Genomic DNA, 19122 nt, shown 5'->3' on the forward strand with positions numbered 1-19122 from the left:
TTCCAAACAATTTTCCCTTCCATTGAATCCTGTAATTTCGAGAATTTTAGTATTTTCTTCCTTCAGTTCTTCTCAAGAAAGTGATTTCATTATCTTCTCTGCCAAAAGGTAGCCTGTAAGTTTGAGAACTGTGGATTATACTTTCAGATGACATTAACATTTATTTTCAAAAATGGAAAATTTTAACACAAGTGAGAAAAATTTCGTTACTACACATTGACTCGCATTTAAGTTCCTAGTTCATTATGTTCACTATGTTTCTCCAAAAGCTCATGTCTTTTTGGCTAAAAATCATCCCCAAATAACATACATCAATATTTAAAATATATTCTATAAGGAGGAGATTTAATTTCTGACAGCTTTAGAAATTGTTATTTGATCTTGTTAAAGGAAAATGTTAACAAAATAATTATTTTATAAATTATTTTCAGATGCTTGATTCTGGCATACATTTAATAAAACCATTCAACATTATATTAATAAAAATAAAAGAGGTTTACAAAATCAGAAAACTTTTCTCTATTGTGCGAGATTTTAAAACCTTGAAATTTCTTACTAGACTCATCATGGTTGACCTAGCAGCATAAAATATGGGAAGAGCCCAGAACAAAATGACCCTCAGAGCAGAACTAATGGAACTTACTGAGTCGTCTTAAGACCTCTGAGCACGTAGAGTTGGTCGCCTGCAAAGGTCGTCAGTTTAGGGATGATGGTGGCCGGGGAGACCTCTCTGCCCATTTAGGCTGCAGGATAAACCAGTACTGCTCAGCGGGGGGAGGGCAGGAGCAGGGCACACAGGTACAGAGACACCTGTGGGGACTTTTGCAGACCCCCAGGCCCCACCACCATCAGCATCTGCCCCGAGTGGGCTCTGACTTGACACAACCCAGAGTGATTCCTCAGGCTCCTCTCCAGAGCCGGCCTTCCACTTGACCTTGTCTCAGAGGAGGGCGCCCTGGCAGTTCCCCGCCTCTCCTGCGTTAGCTCATCCTGCTCCCCTGGACCGTGTGCTGTTATGTCCACCTCGGCACGCCCCCTCCTCCTGCCCCTCCGCTTGGCTCCCTCCTGACTTCTAGGCTCTTCTTTGCTGCAGACCCTGGGTGGAGTGGCTGTGCTGGTTGGCTCCCATGCCTCTCCTCCCTCTTTCTCTAACAGCAGCTCTGATCAGGCCTCTGACCCCCACACTGCAGACAGTGCCCTGGTCCAGGCACCTTGCCGGGTCCGGCGGTCAGTGCTCGGCTTTCCTCTTTGAGCCACTGTCTTCCTCTGGCTCCCAGGACCCCAGGGCTCTCCGATTCCTCTGACCACGCTGACTGCTCCTCCTTGTGCTGTTTTTTTTTTTTTTTTTTCCTGACTTTTTCTCTTCCTTCTGACTTTTTAAAGTTGGAATACTTGAGTGAGGGCTCAGACCTTTGACCTCTTTTGACCTCTTTTGCCCTCAACCTTGGTGGGCAGCCCTGTGGCCCTAAACGCCGTATGTACACTGACACTTACCTTCTCCAGCTGAGACCTGGTCCTCTGAGGTCAGACTTAAACAGCCAAACGTTTAACTCTCCCTGTCAACTGGACATCGCGCCTCCATCCAAAACCAAACTCCTGAGCTCTCCTCAACCTGCTCCCGCTGTGACTTCCCATCACAGCAATGACAGAACCTGGCTGTCATACTGGACACCTCCCCCCATCACCCCTCTTCCCGCCCTCCTTTCCTCTCACAGCCAGGCCATCAGAAAATCCTGTTGACTCTGCCTGCAGAACCTTCCAACTGAACTCGTCTCAGAAGCCTCCATCGCTGTCACCTTGGTCTGAATCTCTATTATATTTCACCTGAATCACCACGAAACCGCCCCACCGGTCTCTCTCACCCTCCTGAAGTCAGTTCTCAATACAGTGGCCAGCGTGGAGACCTTTTAAAATTGTCACTTGGAGGATGTCACTCCTTTACTAAAAACCCTGAAATCAGTCCCTGGTTCACACATACGATCTTTACCCAACCCCGTCTGTCATTCTTCTGTGTCCTTGTCTCCCTGCAGCCCCCACAGTGGTGGTCACTTTCCTGGTCCTCTGACCATGGGGTAGGGTTCCCCTGCCAGGATGCTGCTCACTGCTCCCCGCCAGCCCAGGGCTCTCCTCCCAGAAGCCCCGCCCCACCTGCCCTCCCCACCGTCCTCCCGCCCTGCTTCCTACCCCACCCACCTCCCACCAGTGCCCTCGCTGCTCTGCTCTTTGTCTAGAGAGTTTGCCAATTTCACAGGCCTTATGACTGATATACTTGCTACGGTCCTTCTTTATAATAACAGTCACATTGCTAGAATTTAACACTGACGAGGATTTTGAATGAAAAACTGAAACTGGCCTCTCCTTGTGCAGATTTGCCTTGTCTGTAATTCTTCAGAACATTTGCTTTAATCTGATACCACCTACACTTTTTCCCAGAGTTGAGTGGGAAAACTCAAGAATAATCCAACTGTCAAGTTCATAACCAAAAAAAACAAAAACAAAACCAAAGAAACTGGTTAAAAAAGAAGTCAGGCCATCTGGAATTTCAGAGATTCATGAAGATGGCAGCTGTATCAGTGACAGAAGTCAACGTGATAGGAATGACAAGCTGTAAGTTTCCCCATGTCCCGTTTCTTTGTTTTGAACATCCATGCACTGTATTGTTTTTTGAAGCGCAAAGGACTGCTCATCGCGTGTCTGTGTCATGACCTGGACCACAGAGGCTTCAGCAACAGCTACTTGCAGAAATTCGACCACCCACTGGCTGCCCTCTACTCCACCTCCACGATGGAGCAGCACCACTTCTCCCAGACCGTGTCCATCCTCCAGGTGAGCCGGCCCAGCCGCGCCCTGCTGCCCCCATGTCTGTCACCTTCTGAGAGACACTGGCCATCTGTAAGTAAACGAGGGGTCTCTCTGTGGCTTTACTTACAAACAGCAGCTGAGTTTCGTTGTAGAACCTTATGCTTAGAGTCATCCTTAGATACCTGTGAGTTCTTTGGATAAAGACTCATTTTTGAAAATTTATGTATGTATTTTGCAATCATATTTGATTCTTAAGTACATTATACCCTAGGGCAAAATTTGTTTTGTACAGTTAATTTAATTTATGTGGATTGTCATATTCTTGAACCAAGAATGTTTGGAACAACAAATCTTGAAAGTTAATAAGCTTTTAAGTGCATTGAAGTTCCTTTATTTTTTTCTTTTGTGTGTTTTTATATTTTATTGTATTCCTTTTAAGATGATGTTAGTGACTGATCTAGATGCTGACAGACCTTCACTGTCTAAGATGCATATGCTCCTTCTTTACTTAAAACCATTGTCCTCAAACTGGTCTTAACAAAGTAGCTATTACCTAATGGTCTGAATGCTCTCACAGGCAATTTTTAAAAATGTGATCTGTCTTTGACTGAAGAACAGCGGTTCCCGTTTCTTCCTCTCACTGGCAGCACCTCAGAGTAGGAAGGGAAAGCTCAGTAGGTCTTCTGATTACGTGTCTGCAGGAGGGGTTCTGGATGTTCAAGGCTGTGGAGGGGAGCCCCACAGCAGCTTAGGCAGCGGCCGGCTCTGGGCACCTTGCGGAGCAGAAGGGTCTTTGCCACTTGGTGCCAGTTTCCTCCCTCGTGTAGCCCAGGCCTCCCTCCCACCACCTCTCCTCAGTTGCTGTGAGTGGCTTCTCCCGTGTCCTGCCCGCCCAGTGACTGGTAGTCCTGCATGCTCGGATCTTTGCAAAACCCAGCAAAATTTACCTGTCTCGGGCCCTCTTCCTCAAGACCGAGAAGGTCAGTGATGAGGTCACTGAAGCGCATGTGTGCTGTGGTCACCTGCTGGCTAAGAGTGGGGGGACTGTTAGATGAGGCTAGAGAGCTGTTTCACTCAGTCTGGGCCACATCCAGCTGGTAGCTGAACGTTGCACTGCTCGTGGGCTGGTTATGTCCCTGGAAGCAACGGGCAATCACCATTCCTGATGTTCCCTTAAACGATATGTGCACGGATGGATGGTTAGATAAAGTCAAACCACATACCTAGAAAGTTAAGCAGAATAAAAGGTGTGGGTGAATATATGTGTGTCGGTGTGTCTGTGATTGTACACGTGTGTAGTATAGATGCGTGCTTGTATACATATGACACTCACATTAGAACAGGCAGACAGACAAATATTGTAGAACTTTGTGACAGTTTATATCTGCACTTTGCCCCTATTCATCATGTGAGGTTGTTTATTTGAACAGGAAGGAGGATAAATTCCAGAAATGACATCAGGACGCCTCCATTTAGGGATGATTAGAGCTCACTGAGTCCCATGCTCATCCTCTGCCCCAAATGAATTTGTTCGTTTGACTGTGACATTTCTGACAATTTAATCTGCAAGTGAACTTTAATAACCTTCATAATGCTTCTTCGGAAAACCTATTTTAAATACAGTAGAATTAGTTTTTTAAAAGACCAGGATTGCAGAGTACATTGCTGCCAGTTGGAATAAAGCAAACCGTGTGACTTAGCAGTGTTACAAAGCAGGCGGGAGTGGGGCGGTCGGACCCAGCCGAGGCCAACTTCCAGCCAGGAAGATCGCTCTGCTTGCTGCCCTCGACAGCAGCGGTGGTTCTGAGTGGTCTGCTCATTTTCAGCAAACCCTCAGCAGCGTGGGGGGCCATGTTACCTAGCGCCATGGGCCATGCCACCTGGTGCGGGGTTCCCAGAAAGATCGAACATCGTCACTGGAGCTCACTGCAGTAAATTAAGTCCAAGCAAGCTGTTGGCACCCACAAAGCTGTGAGAGCGCAGTTAGATTCCAAGCGTTAGAGAAGGGATTTCAGTCACTGGCGAGGCAGAACGAGGGGCACAGTCGTTCTTCTGTCTTCAGAGAAGAGACGGTTCTCAAGAGATCACTAGGATGGGCGGCTGGATGGGAGGGCTGGTCATGGCCACAGAGTTGGGCGAAGAGCCCACCAGGTAAAACCTGAGTCCGTATCCTGGACTGACCAAGCCCCCCCGGATGAACTGTGACAGGGAGAGACCATGGGGGCCAGAAGCTCGTGGCCCCACCTCCATGAGCAGGGTTATTCGGGAAGGGCTCCCCCCTTTTCTGGAAAGTTCTGCACTCTGCTGATGTTACATGCTCATGAGACTCCCCTGAATGTTTCTTCTCAGCTCCATCTAACTGCCTCTTGAAATTCATTTCTCTAGCAAACACACTTGTCCAGTGCCTCCCAGCGGCCGGCACATGCTTTGGGCCCGGGGTCTAGTCATAGCGAGAGCACGAGGCCCTGCCCTCCTGCAGCGCCCGGTCTGGAGCGAGGGGGTCGGGGCCGGAGCTCTGCCCTCCCACTAGGCCCCTCCCCGCTCTCCCGGCCTGCCGGTGGGGTTCCTCCTCACCCTAGCAGGCCCTGGCCCTCACACCTGCGTGTCAGCCGAGGGTGCAGTAAGACGCTTTTTCCAGACGCTCACACTGGGCATCTGGTGTGGCCAGAATTGTGCTGATCATTTTACCTCCTGTGGTGGTGCCTCATTCCCCCGACCGACCGCACAGGTCAGTGACCCTAGAAGAGTACCCCCCAACCCCCAGCACCCCCACACCCAGTCGCCAAGACCTGCCAGTTTTATATTTTGTCAGGACAGCTCCGGACTTGACCAGTGAGGGTGGTCTCCTTGGGTAACAGTAAAAATTTCAACGTCCAGTTACTGAAATATGAGACAGAACAATATGTCGTTGCACCTCACGGGCACCTCTGACAGCCCTGTCCGTCCACGCGCTCCCGGGGGTGACGGGCTTTCCTGCTGCCACCCAGGTCTCTGCACAGACTCATTCACTGCGGCCACCAGAGGGTCATGCTCTTGGAACTGTTCATCCTTTGACAACATGGCCGGATAGGAGATACAAAGTTCAGTATGTGATGGTTAGAGATAGCCCCCATCAGGCCTCCTCGAAGCCTTGTGTGCGTGCGTGTGTGTGTGTGTGTGCGTGTGTGCGTGTGCTAAGTCTCATTTAGGGGAAAGTGAGCAGATACGTCTCCTTAGGACAGAGCTTGGGTGGCTCAGGAGGGCAGTGTAAGTGGAATGCTACAGGTAAGGACATTATTGCACGTGGACAGTGGCCAGAAAGTAGGTGGACTTTCTTACCTAAAACTTAGCCATGTGTTTTTAGTAATGGTGATGGAACCATTAGTGTTGGAACAGCAAATCCATTTTAATACTGATTTAATACTTTACTATTCATATTTGTTCATTTTAATATTCAAATCACTTTCCTAGTAAGATGTTAATGATATTTTGAATACTGAAGTGCCCCTATTTCTGTCTTTTGCCTTCTGTGAATATCCCATGTTCAATGAGCAAAAGTCAAAACTTGAGGAATTAGGAATGATGATTTAATTATTATGTAAAGGTTCTCATCATTCCATTAATTCTGAATTATCTAGGGCTTTTGAAATACGTTTTTAGATTTTTTAAATGTTATCTTTATACCCAGCATTTTGGGACCCCATGGCATTTCCATCGCCTTTTGTGGCAGCAGCGTTCCTGTGACGTAGCCGGCGCAGTGCCAGCCGCAGGAGGCAGAGCAGGCTGTGTGTACTGCAGTCGTAGCAGAGGCGTTACGCTTCTACTCAGCACTGTCCCTACTAAGAAACTACAATGTTCTAGTTGATTATGGAGGCCAGCTGAAATCCACCCTTTTCTACAGATGTGCTCTGAGTGGAAGTGGTCTTGGGCTGTAAGTTCACTTCTGGGAGTGTCTGTTTGCTTGCTTGTGTCTCCCCGCTCCCCCAGCTCTGCCTGCGGAAGTTATCCTGGTAGATTTTCTCATCATTTTTACCACCATCATCACAGCAACCATTTCATCATTTCTCAGGTACTTACCGTAAACCAGAAATGTAAGAATTTTGCACATGTTAATGCATCTGATTTTTATGGTGTCCTGTGAGGCAGGTATTATTATTCATTTCCATTTTACAAGTAGGAGAACGTGCATGAAAGAGGTTAAGTAGCTTGTTCGTTGTCACACAGCTAGTAGGTGGCAGAAGGATACTGAAAACTAGAGTTGACGCCAAACCCTGTGTTCTTAGTTACAACACTCTCATGTTTCCTGTGTGTGGTTTGATGCAGTAGGAGATTAAAATCAACGTAAGTGTTGTGTATCTTCTCAAGGCACTGTCGTCGTCAGTGTTGATGCAGTTAGTTGCGTCACTGACGTTTTTCATCCCAAAGCCCCAGAAAGATTCAGCCTCTGCCTGTTGCTTCCAGTGACAGTGATTCACAGCCCAGTGGGGGCAGGCTTGCTGGGGGCGAGGCCTGGATGGGTTGGCGTGCAGGTCTGAAATCTGAGCTCCAAAGCCGTTCCATAGAAATCTCTCTTATTATTATTTATTATCATTTATTATTAATTATTTATCATTAGTTATTTCATTGTTAATCTCTAAGCAGCATAGGGCTGTGGGGAGCATTATTTATGATTAATAATCGTATTTTAAGAGCTTGCTGAGGAGGACTGATCGTCTGCTTCCTCGTTCTGACCTGCAGTCCCCACCGCTGCTGGAGTGGCTCATGTAACCCACGGGCTCTGCACGTCACCACCTTACATAATCATCGGTGGCTCCATGTTACTTTCCACGCTGTTCTTCAGTTCTGCATCCAGCCTTTTTTTTAAAACTTGTACTTTAGTTCTCACCATTTCTCTGTTAAATTCGCCTTAGTCACACTGGAATGTTTGTGGTCCCCACCAGACCCAGATGCGCGCGGCCTCCTGCTGCTCCGCCTGCTCTCCGTCGGGTCCGTCGGAGCTCACGGCGCCCCCAGGAAGAGCCTCCCACACTCTTGCACCGTTAGCGCTCAGCCCATTCGTGCAGACCATCCCGCTCCGGTTTTGTGTGCTTATAGCTTGTCTCTCCCACTGAACAGCGAGCTCCTTAAGGAAAAAGAGCTTATGCTGTTCAGGGTCTCGGGTATGCTAGGCATTAAACCGCTTACACCCTGACACAGAGTGGAGCACTAGACTGAGTACCTGCGAGGTGAGACATATGTTCTTCCTTTTGTGACGGGGAAGACACAGCCCCGGCAAGAAAGGGGTGCCCCAGCAGTGAACTAGGGTGCTGAGCATCATGGTGTCTGAGAGCCCGCAGGGGCCTCAAAGACCAGCCACTCACAACGAGCCCCCGAGGAGCGCCGCAGCATCAGGACCACTGCAGCATCGTTTACATTCTCTGACAGCCCACACGTCGCGGCTCCTTAGAGCGTTTGCACACGGAGCCCATCCATCAGCTCTCAGACAGGAGAGTTGCATGCTGTTCACCCATCTTGGGGTCTTAGAGACATTTCTAAGTATAAAATGCTTGTTATTTTATGCTTGATTGATACAAAATGGGATCAACTGCCTTGAATTAATACGAACTTCAAAGTGTAACCTAGGATATTAGCTATAATACTCTCATCAGCTGGTATATAGAAGTATCTTATTATCTTACAAGGTTTTCTTAGGTTGTTCACCAGTGTGACATTGGAGCTTTCGAAAGATTTGCAGCTCTTTACCTGCTGTGGTTGGCTGCTGTATCCCCCTGGTTTTCTTTCGTTTTGGTAGGAGCAGACGCTGATAAATACAGACTATAGTCTCATGAGGGAAGGAGCCGTTTACTGTTTGTTTATCGTTTATTCCCTTCACACTTGTGAAATGCTGAAGGAAGCAGTGAGAGGGTCCCGGTTCATATGGCCGTTCACTACGAAGGTTCACTCCTGAACTTTCCCTCTTAGTTCTCCTTTAACGTTGAAAAGTGAAGTAGTAAGAGAAATAATGACACTTCAACAGCCAGCAGAATATACAGATCCTTTAAAATGGGCCTTAATTTGTCTTAGATCGTGGACACTTTTGAGAATCTGATGAAAACATGTGCTTGTGGATGAGACCCTCAGCGTATTATGTGTAGTTGCACTGAGCTCATCCCTCTGTGGCCCCAGGCTAAGAAGTCCCTATTTTAGGGAGATTAAAACATAATTTTTAACTGCATGCTCGAATATTTTTCACACTGTAATTTAACAGCTGATTGGTGATAGAGAGAATGAAGCATGTAAATACACGTCACACGTGATCCTGCTTCAGACGACCTGCCAGTAGTGGACGTGTGCCTGAGTGCCAGCCAAACACACAGTCTGAACCATGTTTATGAGGTGGGGGCGCACAGGTCACAGGCGTCCGGTGTGAGGCCAGCTGCTGTGCCTGAGTTACGATCAAAGCGAAGCACACTTTGTAGCGAGGGCCAGTGTAAAGATTTCTTTCCTGTTAAGTTTCTACAATAAGAGTGTAGAGTTGAGGCTGAAAGGGGCTTGACAGTCGATTGAGTTCGGCCACCTTCCCGGTGCCTTAATCCCTTTCCCTCGTCTCCGCTGGTTACTAACCAGCCTGTGCCTGAATGTCCCCCCACGGCATCCCACGCAGAGTTCACCTGGTAACTCGGAATGTTTCAGTGGTTCTTCCTTGTGTTGAGCTGAAGTCCGGCCTAACCATGCCCACCTCTTTGACTCTATTGTATTTCTGAAGACTGCTTCAAATGGATTGCATTACTGAAAATTACTGAAATAGCCAGTTTTATATAAACACTGCAGTTTCTCTTTAGTCAAATAAAATTTTTGACCATGTTTGAGCAGATGCTTTGTTTCAATTAGATATCAAAGAGTTATTTAAATTTTATAATTTGAAAGTGCAATCATGTGTTTGAAAGTGATTTATAACCTTAGAGCATTCTACAAATTCAAGTCCTTACTCTTGCCATTGTCAGGAAAAGAACCAACTCCATTTGTTGCATTTATGATAGAACAGTTTAAATATAAACATAATACCTTAAAAGTAGATAACACAAAGATTCTGATGATTGAAAATAAATGATGCACATACAGACATGTCAGAGTAATAGGAAGTAGACAGTATCTTAGTGAGGTATCCAGTTTTGTAAAGAAAAATACTTTAATAATTTCAAGTTTTTAATGTCTTTTATCAGCCAATAAATGTAGCCTAAGAAAAGTGGAAACAATTAAAAATCAATTTCTAGTATGACTATGTTGACTAATAAGTCATTAAAAATAATTGATGAATCCACAAATTGAATCTCCACTTTTTCTGTTTGAACAAAAATGACCCATTTTAATCTCAATTACAAATAAAAACCAAATTCTGAGAAACAAATTATTGTAAAAAGTCTTTAAAAGATTCACATATAGAAGAAAACTTCTCAGATGGTAGAGTCCACATGACCAGTGTCTGGTCTTGTCCAGGGCGATGATCTGCTGTGTCCACATCCCATGAGGGCAGAAGAAGAGAAAGTAGCCGTACAGGTTTTGCACCTCAGTGATTTATGTTTTATGTGAAAGCATTCTTGCCTGTAGGGAGAGGTTTTAATATGCCTTCATTTTATCTTCAGGTCATGGGACATTTTCTTCTGGGATACAGAAAAAATATGTTATTATTCATTAGGTTTGCAGAAGTGGACAAGGATATAGGTGGCTTTTTAAGCCCATTAATTTCCAGTATAATGTGAAAATTACTGACGCTTTTAATTAGTTTAAAAGGAAAAATCTTGTGCTGAAATATTTACATTTTCCAGTCCTTTAATTACTTACTAGAAATATCCAAAAACCAGGGAGATACTTAAGTCGCGAGGATTTTGTGGTGGGAAACAATGTTATGTAGTTGAAACAGTTCATTTAAGTGGTAGCTTTGCTTTTGTACCTTAAAGAGAAACCAGAACAGTAATTTCCATTCATCGTTTCGAACTGCTCTTTGTTCCCCCCAAAACTGTCATGACCAGTTGCCGTTGCCTGACTATATTGTTTCAAGTAACTGAAAATGCCGTAAGATTGGAGCTTGTGCTTGTTATTGGTGGTGTTTATTTGTATTTTTTCCGTAGTTGGAAGGGCACAATATCTTCTCCACCCTGAGCTCCAGTGAATATGAGCAGGTGCTTGAGATCATCCGCAAAGCCATCATTGCCACAGACCTTGCTTTGTACTTTGGAAACAGGAAACAGTTGGAAGAGATGTACCAGACCGGATCGCTAAACCTTAATAACCAATCACATAGGTAAAAATAATTTTTAAAAGCCTAGAAGCCCAGGAAGTGTTATCTGGAATAAATTTATATTTAAGAACAGAAATGTAATTTGGCATAACTCTATGTTTGAAAGAAGAAATGTAAAAAAAAAGTATGTGTTTTTGTTTGATGTGCACTTACTGTTTACTTTAGAGATTTCATTATTTGACATGATTGCTGACTATGTGCTGTGAGGATAATTCAAACATAAATTGGAATTTAAATTGGTCACATAGGGGTGGGTATTTTCAAAGGGAAATCATCTTCTCAGAGTTCTCTCCTTGAATTTATCACAGTCCAGAGTTTGGTTATTGGCCTCACAGACTCAAAAGCAAATGAAAATGGATTCATCAGAATCCACATCTTATTAACTGAGCCAATGTGACTAATACCTAAATCTGGAATTCCATTTATTTATCTACACACATATATTTTAGTCACAAGCATCAGAATATTGGCATTCAGTGTGGTCATAATCATTTAGGAAGCCAGGTGGCAATCCATGGTTTGTTTGAACGTGGAGTCAGAACAAAGAGAATTAGATTACTTAAATGTTCTAGTGGCATCAGGCTAAGTTAGTTTGATTCCTTTTGTTCTGAGAAGGCGTGACTTGCCTGGTGGATTCAGAAATGTGTCAGGTGTGTTTGTTGTGAACCTGTCCACCCATCTGTCCATGAGACCTCAGTCCCCCTCACCAGTGTGTAGGTGGTACCACCAGCTTTTCTTTCCAGGACTTCCCTTTTGCTGTCTCCACGTCTGATCAAGTCCACCTTAAGCGACGCCACTTTAGCACTTGCTCATTGGCTCTGTTCTAGTCCTGCCCAACTTGAATTTGTGCGCTTTCTTCAGGTGCTTTGGGTACCTCCTCTGTGATCCATTAAGGTAGGATTGTAACATTTCTTTCCAGAGGAATCTGCTTTCAGGTTCTTAAAGGCAATTCACTCAGGTACTCAAATGCAAAACATCAGGTTTGCAAATGATCATAGACGTGTCACAAAGTTTATATCTTCAGGAATATGATCTCCACAGAATATAAGGGTGTCCGTGTCTGTGATTAAACAGCAATTGTGGGTGACCCAGTTCACCTACAAACAGGGACAGATCCAGACTTGGCAGAGCTTGAAACATCTACAATTTGGAGAACCCTCTTTGAGGAAAACAAACAAATCTCACTTCCATGTCGGGCAGTCTGGACACATCCCCAGGCCCTCCCAGAATGGGGCAAGGGTGAGTGCCCGCAGATGTCCTTCCCAGCACGCCCGCTCCGCCAGCCTGCCGGGGGGGCCTGGGACTTACTGCCCTCGTGGGGCTGTGCCTCTGGCACATTTTGTGTGTAGGTTTTTTACTAAGACCTGTAGAGACAGGTGTTTGTGCCCAGTTCTCTTTCTTAGGGCAATTATGAGACTTGAGAAATATGCCCTGGATGAAAGTGTTCTGTGGCTTGCTGGAACCCATGTGCATACATTTTTTATTTTTTAGGTTATAAATGAGTTGTGTAAGTAGTATTGAGTTTCATGCATATGTTTTTAGCAAAATGATTACAATAATAAAATTATTATAAAACAGAAAAATGTTTAATCTAATTGCAAATAATATACTTGGTGCTTAATGCACATAGACCTGTTAGTGATGCACACTGTACAGCCTGTATGACTAAATCATCTGACAGTTAATAATTTTAAAGGTAATGCATATTTGTTTTAACAATTCTGAGAGTGCAGAGGCATAAACAAGAAAAATAGTGATACAGTCTTCCATTAGTATGAGGGTGGGGGCAGGATGCATTCCAGCAGCCCCTGCAGACACAAGGGTCCAGCAGTGTTGACGTCTCTTTTACGAAATGGCCTAGGACAGTTGGTGCGGCCACTCTCCTGTCCACACACTGCCCGTGAGAAACTTACACACTGCCAGCAGGCCCCACACCCCAGAACCCCAGCCTGTCAGGAGCCATACCATCGATGCATTCTCCTGTGTTTTCAAAGCTGTGTGTCTGTACACAGTATATATGCACAAATATATGTTTTTCTCTTTCCTTTTTTAAAACAAAAGTGTGACTAGAGGCCTTCCTCAGTCTCTGCAGGGGATGGTTCCCAGGACACCACCGCCGTAACAAAATCAGAGGTGGAAGTCCCTAGATCGCTCGGCCAGCCCTTGTGCCGGGGGTTCCGCGCCTGCGGGTTCAAGCACTAGCGATCGTAAACTAGGGCACCTTCCGAGGTTGGGTGGGTCTGCGGACGCAGCACCGCAGACAAGGAGGGCAGACTGTGCACCAGACGCTTGGCTCTGTTAAGTTCTGTCTCATCGTGTAGCGTGGATACTAGCGAAAGGCTAATTAAACCTTTCCCTTTTTGATCAGATGTTTCTAGAATTTTGCACTGTAAATAATTCTGCAGTAAACTCTCATAAAGTCTTACCTACTAGTCCTTTAAAAAATATATATCATATCACGCATGGTGCTAGAAACTTAGACACATGTTAAATTTTCTAAAACAACTACAGAAAGTCACACTTTTCCTAACACAGGAGTGAAACTGTTTCTCTTTCAATATGCCGTTCTATGATAAGCCACTGCATTAAGGATCTTTCCATGCTTGTTAACTGTTGCTCCTACTTCTGTTTATTCGTCTATTCATAACTTTTGTGTATTTTTTGTTGAATTGTTTACTTTTTTAATAAAACAGTTTGCATTCTGTATTTTTGTTAAGGATATTAAATTTTTATGTGTTATATGTTACAAGCATTTTCTTTATGTGCTTTCCAAAAATTTTATTTTAACTACAAAGAAATTTAATTTCGTGAGGTCAAATCTGTTACTTGTTTTTTTTATCAAATCTGGTTTCATGTCTTGCTTATGAAGGCTTCCCCTATCCTCAAAGTAATATAAATAGTACTTAAAATTTTTTGTGTGTATTTCTATAGTTTTAATTTTCATAGTTAGAACTTAATGCTTCTGGAGTTATATTTTTATGAACATAACTTTTATTTCTTCCTTATGAGTTGAATCAATAACATTTAACTAATAATCCATTTATTCCACTGAATTGAAGTGTTCATATAAACCCAAATAATTCTTTGGACTCCTTAAGCAATTTAAATGCTAATTATCTGGCCCTCAACTGTGATCATACTGTTTTGATTACTGTAAGTATATTGAAATTTATCATACATACCTGGTTAGATAGCCTTCATCTGTCACTTACTTTCTAAAAATTTCATGGAAATTGTTACTTAGTAAATATATTTTTTATATTTTTATAAGAAAATTTTCAAACTTAGGCAAAGTAGAAATTATACTGAAACATCTGCTCATACCCATATTTAAGAATGTTTAACATTTCAATACATTTTATTTACCTTTTATTTCCCCACTGTGTAGCTTCCTTATAAATTATGACATCATGACCCTTTGTCTCCTTCATCGTGAATACTTAAAAAGAAAAAGAATGTTCTATCAGGCTTGTTTTCATATTCAAAACATCCACACTGGGATTTTGGATGCAGTTATATTGCATTTATTTCTTCGCTTGTAAATCAAAGTATATTTTCTTCTTACCCAAAAACATTGGCATTACTTTTTAGCCTTGAATAACGTTTTATATAATTTGTTTACACAGGTTCTGTTACTCTTTTGGTAAAACTATACTGATTGTTGTATAGATTTTATCACTTACGAATGTATTTTTTCCCATTTTTAACTAGAAATACAGTTTCCAATATAAACAAAGTAATGAATTTTTATTACTTCTCTGTTTTGCTTCATGTGTTTAGAAACTTTGTTACTAGGTGCTTATGCATTTGTATTTGTCGTATCTTTGTGACTTATCCTCTTGTCACTACGAAGCTAATTCTCTCTTTTTCTGGTAATACTGCTTGCCTTAAAGTGCTCTGTGTCTAACAGCCACACCAGCTTTCTTAGGCTTCCTGCTGGCATGTCTGTTCTTTTCAGTCCTTTGCAGCCTCCCCATCTGCATCTGTATATGTAAAGTGTGGCTTGTAGTCAGCAGTAGGTGAGGCTCAATCACTGCTTCCTTCAGGACTGTCCTTCATTTGCATTCAGTGTAATTATACTTGTGTTTGTCTCATTACCTTGTTTGTTTTCTCTTTAACCCTTGTTCGTTGTCCCTCCTTTCCTGTCTTCACTTGACTTAATTATTTCCTCTACTGCTCTGTTCTGTATTTTCTACTGGCGTTCATCGTGCTACCTCTACATTTTCAAGTGGTTGATCTTGAGTTTACATGAATCTGCGTCTTCATCGGTCCACCTGGTTTAATATTATTCCATTTCTGTAGGATGTAAAATCCTTAAGAAGACAGAATTCCTTCATACACCTTTTTATCTTTTCTTCTGTTGTTGTTGAATATTATGCTACTGCGTGTGTTGTGTATACCACACAGGTTGCTAGTATTTTACATTAAATAGTTAATTGATTATTAAAGAATTTTTGAAAAGAAAAAGATAACCTGTCTTGGTTTCTCACATCTGTATCATTTCCAGTGGTTTGCATCCATTTGGGTGGAGCCACACTGCTCCTGGCATCATTTTACCTCGGTCCACAGCCGGCTGTACCATTTCTAGCATGCTGGCCGCACAGTCCCTCGGCCTCAGTTTATCTGAAAATGCCTTTATTTGGCTTTACGTGTCAAAGGTATTCTTGCTGGACTTAGGATTCTAAGTTGTCAGGCTTTCAGAATTTCTAAAATGTTGTTCGTCTTCTGGCCTCCATCTTTTTTTGTTTGTTTGCTTTGTTCCATTTGGTTTGTTTTTCTGATGATTTTTGATTTTTACTGTTAGTCTCCTGTATGTAGCATGTCTTTTTTCTGGCTGCTTTAAAGATTTTCTCTGTGTTTGGGTTTTTTTCCAGCACTTTGTTTGTAATGTACCTGAGTGTCTTCTTCATACTTGTCCTGCTTCAGCCCCTCTGAGGTTCCCGGTTCTCTGGGCTGCTGGTTACAAAGAAATGTAGTGAAATTTTGACCATTATTTTTCTTCAAACATTTTTTTCTGCCAACCTGTCATTTTTCTTCTGCAACCCTAATTGCACATGTGATGGGTCACTTAATATTGTCTCACAGGTTATTAGAGCTCTGTATTGTTTTTTCAGTCTTCTTTCCTCCCTGTGTCTCAGTTGCGGTAATTTGGTGTAATCCTTCTAATTTCACTAACCCTTTCTAATGTTCTCTCTAATCTGTTGCTAATTCCATCCAGTGATTTATTTTATTTTATATATTGTGTTTGTCAGTTCTGAAATTTATTTTGAATTCATTTTCATAGCTTCTGTGTCTCCTAAAATTCCTATCTCTTCACTCATTGCAGCCAAGTATGCATTTTCCTGGAGATTCTTTAATGTATGTATCAGTTACTTAAAAATCCTGTCTGCATTTCCACCGAGTACTCTTTAGGTCTTTTTTGTTGACTATTTTCTCTGGGTCATGGAATACATTTTTCTATATCTTTAGGAGTCTAGTAATTTTTTAATTTATATACTACCTTGTGGATAATATGCTCTGTTATCTTTCTGGATTCTGTCATCATTCTCTGAACGTAATTTACTTTTATTTTAGTGGCCAGTTAAGTTTCTCATGAATTAACCTAAATTTATGGATATGTGCCTTTAAGCATTTTTGTGTGTGTGATTCTGTTTCTGTTTTGGCCTTGGTCCTTGGATTCAGCCAAGGATTTGAAAGGAATATGAATACAGATTTTGGGACTACCTCCTTCGTGGCCCTTCCCTTTTCATAATTTTTCTTCTCCACTTCCATGTGCTCTGGCAGCGCCAAATGCTGACCTGTCCTGGCTCTAAATATCTCATACCCTGACTGAGCCATACTCTTGGTAGAAAAGCTAATAAATGTGGACTACACCCAAGGTTGAACCAACCCTTCCAATGTCTGCCTATTTTTAGATACTCAGATTGCCTTCAGAGTTGTTCTTAAACTTTGTTCATGATTTATGTATTTTCTCATTGCCAGAATTCTAAAGATGTGTTTCCTATCTATCCATTTCATTATGTTCTCCTTATCAGTCGATAAGGTTAATCTCTTGTATTTTCTAGGCATACAGTCCTGTCATCTACAAATAATGTCATTTGTTCCACTTTTCTGATATTAATACCTGTTTTGCTTTCTCATTTGACTGTAACGAGCACCTACAAAACAATGTTGGATTATGCTGGAAAAAGCAAGTATGTCTAATAGGTGCTCGATTTTAATTGTAGGAATTTTAGATTTTTAATTTTTTATGTGATGTTTGATATTTTTGATAAATCATTTTCATCATGTATGGGTTTTTTTCTTCTTGTTCATATTTTTATTAGGAATTTTATCAAATCCTTATTCATGTTCCAGTGATAATATGATTTTCCTAATTTCTTAGTGTTGTTAATTTCTTATTTTAGTAATAGATTTTTAAATTTCCTAATTTTGTGCTACCTCTGAGTTCTTTGTATTCTATTCTAGTTTCCTGTGGAATTACTTGTTTGAGATGCTGAGAAGATTAATTTTTCTCATTTTTAGCAAGTTTGCATCTAATCCATTAATTGACATATAGTTGACTTTTTTGTATGCTATCATAATTTGCTATTAAGATTATGATAGTTTATGAAATTAAGCTTTTCTCTAATCTAGAAGAGCTTAAATAAGTAAAGGTATCCATTTGGGGAAGTTTAAATAATAATTTGTAAAACCATTTTAGTCTGGCACATATTTTTAATGGAAGATCTTAACAAACTTTCTAATTTCTTTATAGTTTGAGGTTTTTGTTTTGCTTCGTTTTTCCATTTTATTTCATCTATTGTTCAATTATTTTGCTAGAAAATTGTTTTTCCTTTAGATTTTCAAATTCGTATAAAATATTTACACAAATTATTCTCACTTAAAGTTTATTTGATCTTACTATTTTGTAATTGTCAATTTTCAATAGTTTGTATTTTTATTTCTCTCTTTGTTTCTTAATCAGATTTACCCTTTCATTTTAATTGTTCTTTTTTTTACAAACTTGATTTTTAAAAATGTATTACTTCTTTCTTATGTTTGCCCTTTCATTAATTTTAACTTTTTCTTTATGCCTTCTTTGTACTTTTGTTGTTCCTTCTCTTATTTCTCCAATTGGACAATAAATAAGATATGTGTATTACTATTTGACTACTAATTGAGCTTGTACCCTGCAGGTTTTTGATGAAGCAATCTTTTTTTTTTTTTTTTTTTTTTGAGTTTTTAGATTGTTTGCCATTTCTGCTCTGTTCGCTCACTGATGTAGGAGTTAGTTTCCCAGGTACTTGGAGTGTTTGCGTGTTCCTGAGGGCGCTGCTCTGGGTCATTGTTAGGAGAATGGCATGTAAGTTGTCGTATGTATTGTCTGATTTTTCTAAGGTAGATGAGTGATTAAAGCAAAAATAGTATTACTGTAAAGTGAGGTTAATATAATATGTAGAGATTAAATATATGAAAGCAATAACAAATGATGAGAGGTATACAGAATTGCATTGTTGTAAGATTCTTGTTTGTGAAGGGTGAAGAGTGAAGTGTTAGTTGGGCCAATATTAATTTTATGTATATGTTATAAGTATGGATATTTTAATCTGTAGAGAAACCATAAAATATTAAACTGTAGCTTTTTTTACAGAAAGAGGAGGGCAGGGCAAGAGGAACAAGAACAGAGGCAGCAGATGGAAAAAAATTTGAAGATGGTAGACTTGAACCCAATATAACTAACAATTAAATGTCAGTGGATTAATTGTAAACTAATGCCAGTGGCCTCAACTGAAGCCAAAAATTATCAGACTTGATAAAATAGCAATACTTAATTATATGTTGGGTAAGAAATAGACACTTTAATTAGAAAGACTCAAATAGGTTGAAAGCAAAATGCTGGAAAGAGATATACCATGCCAATAGCATTAAAAACTGTGTGGCTGTATAAATATCAAACAAAGTAGTTTTAAAAGCAGAATATTGTGAGACATAAAAAGGGGTAATTTACTATGACCACGGGGTCAATACACAGGAAGACAACAATCCACAATGTGCACACACCTAGTAACAGAGCTTCAAAA

General features: G+C 41.6%; 1 protein-coding gene across 13 annotated transcripts in view; it reads left to right on the forward strand.

Annotated features, from left to right (window-relative positions):
• The window catches only part of PDE10A (phosphodiesterase 10A), a 536527-nt gene that overhangs the window by 488375 nt on the left and 29030 nt on the right, over positions 1 to 19122 (forward strand). For 9 of the 13 annotated variants that reach the window (XR_006723129.2, XM_045513215.2, XM_074368029.1 and 6 more), the window contains 2 exons: positions 2671 to 2826; positions 10890 to 11062. Coding sequence is in view for 11 of the 13 variants with exons in the window: in XM_045513215.2 (XP_045369171.1) it covers positions 2671 to 2826; positions 10890 to 11062 (329 nt within the window). In the remaining 2 variants the exon portion in view is untranslated. Of the gene's footprint in view, positions 1 to 2670; positions 2827 to 10889; positions 11063 to 11802; positions 18181 to 19122 lie in introns of those variants that run through there. The other 4 variants (XR_012508502.1, XM_045513234.2, XM_045513245.2 and 1 more) reach the window with 2 other exon arrangements.

This window comes from Camelus bactrianus, chromosome 8 (genome assembly GCF_048773025.1).
Source record: "Camelus bactrianus isolate YW-2024 breed Bactrian camel chromosome 8, ASM4877302v1, whole genome shotgun sequence".
Classification (NCBI taxonomy): Eukaryota; Metazoa; Chordata; class Mammalia; order Artiodactyla; family Camelidae; genus Camelus; species Camelus bactrianus.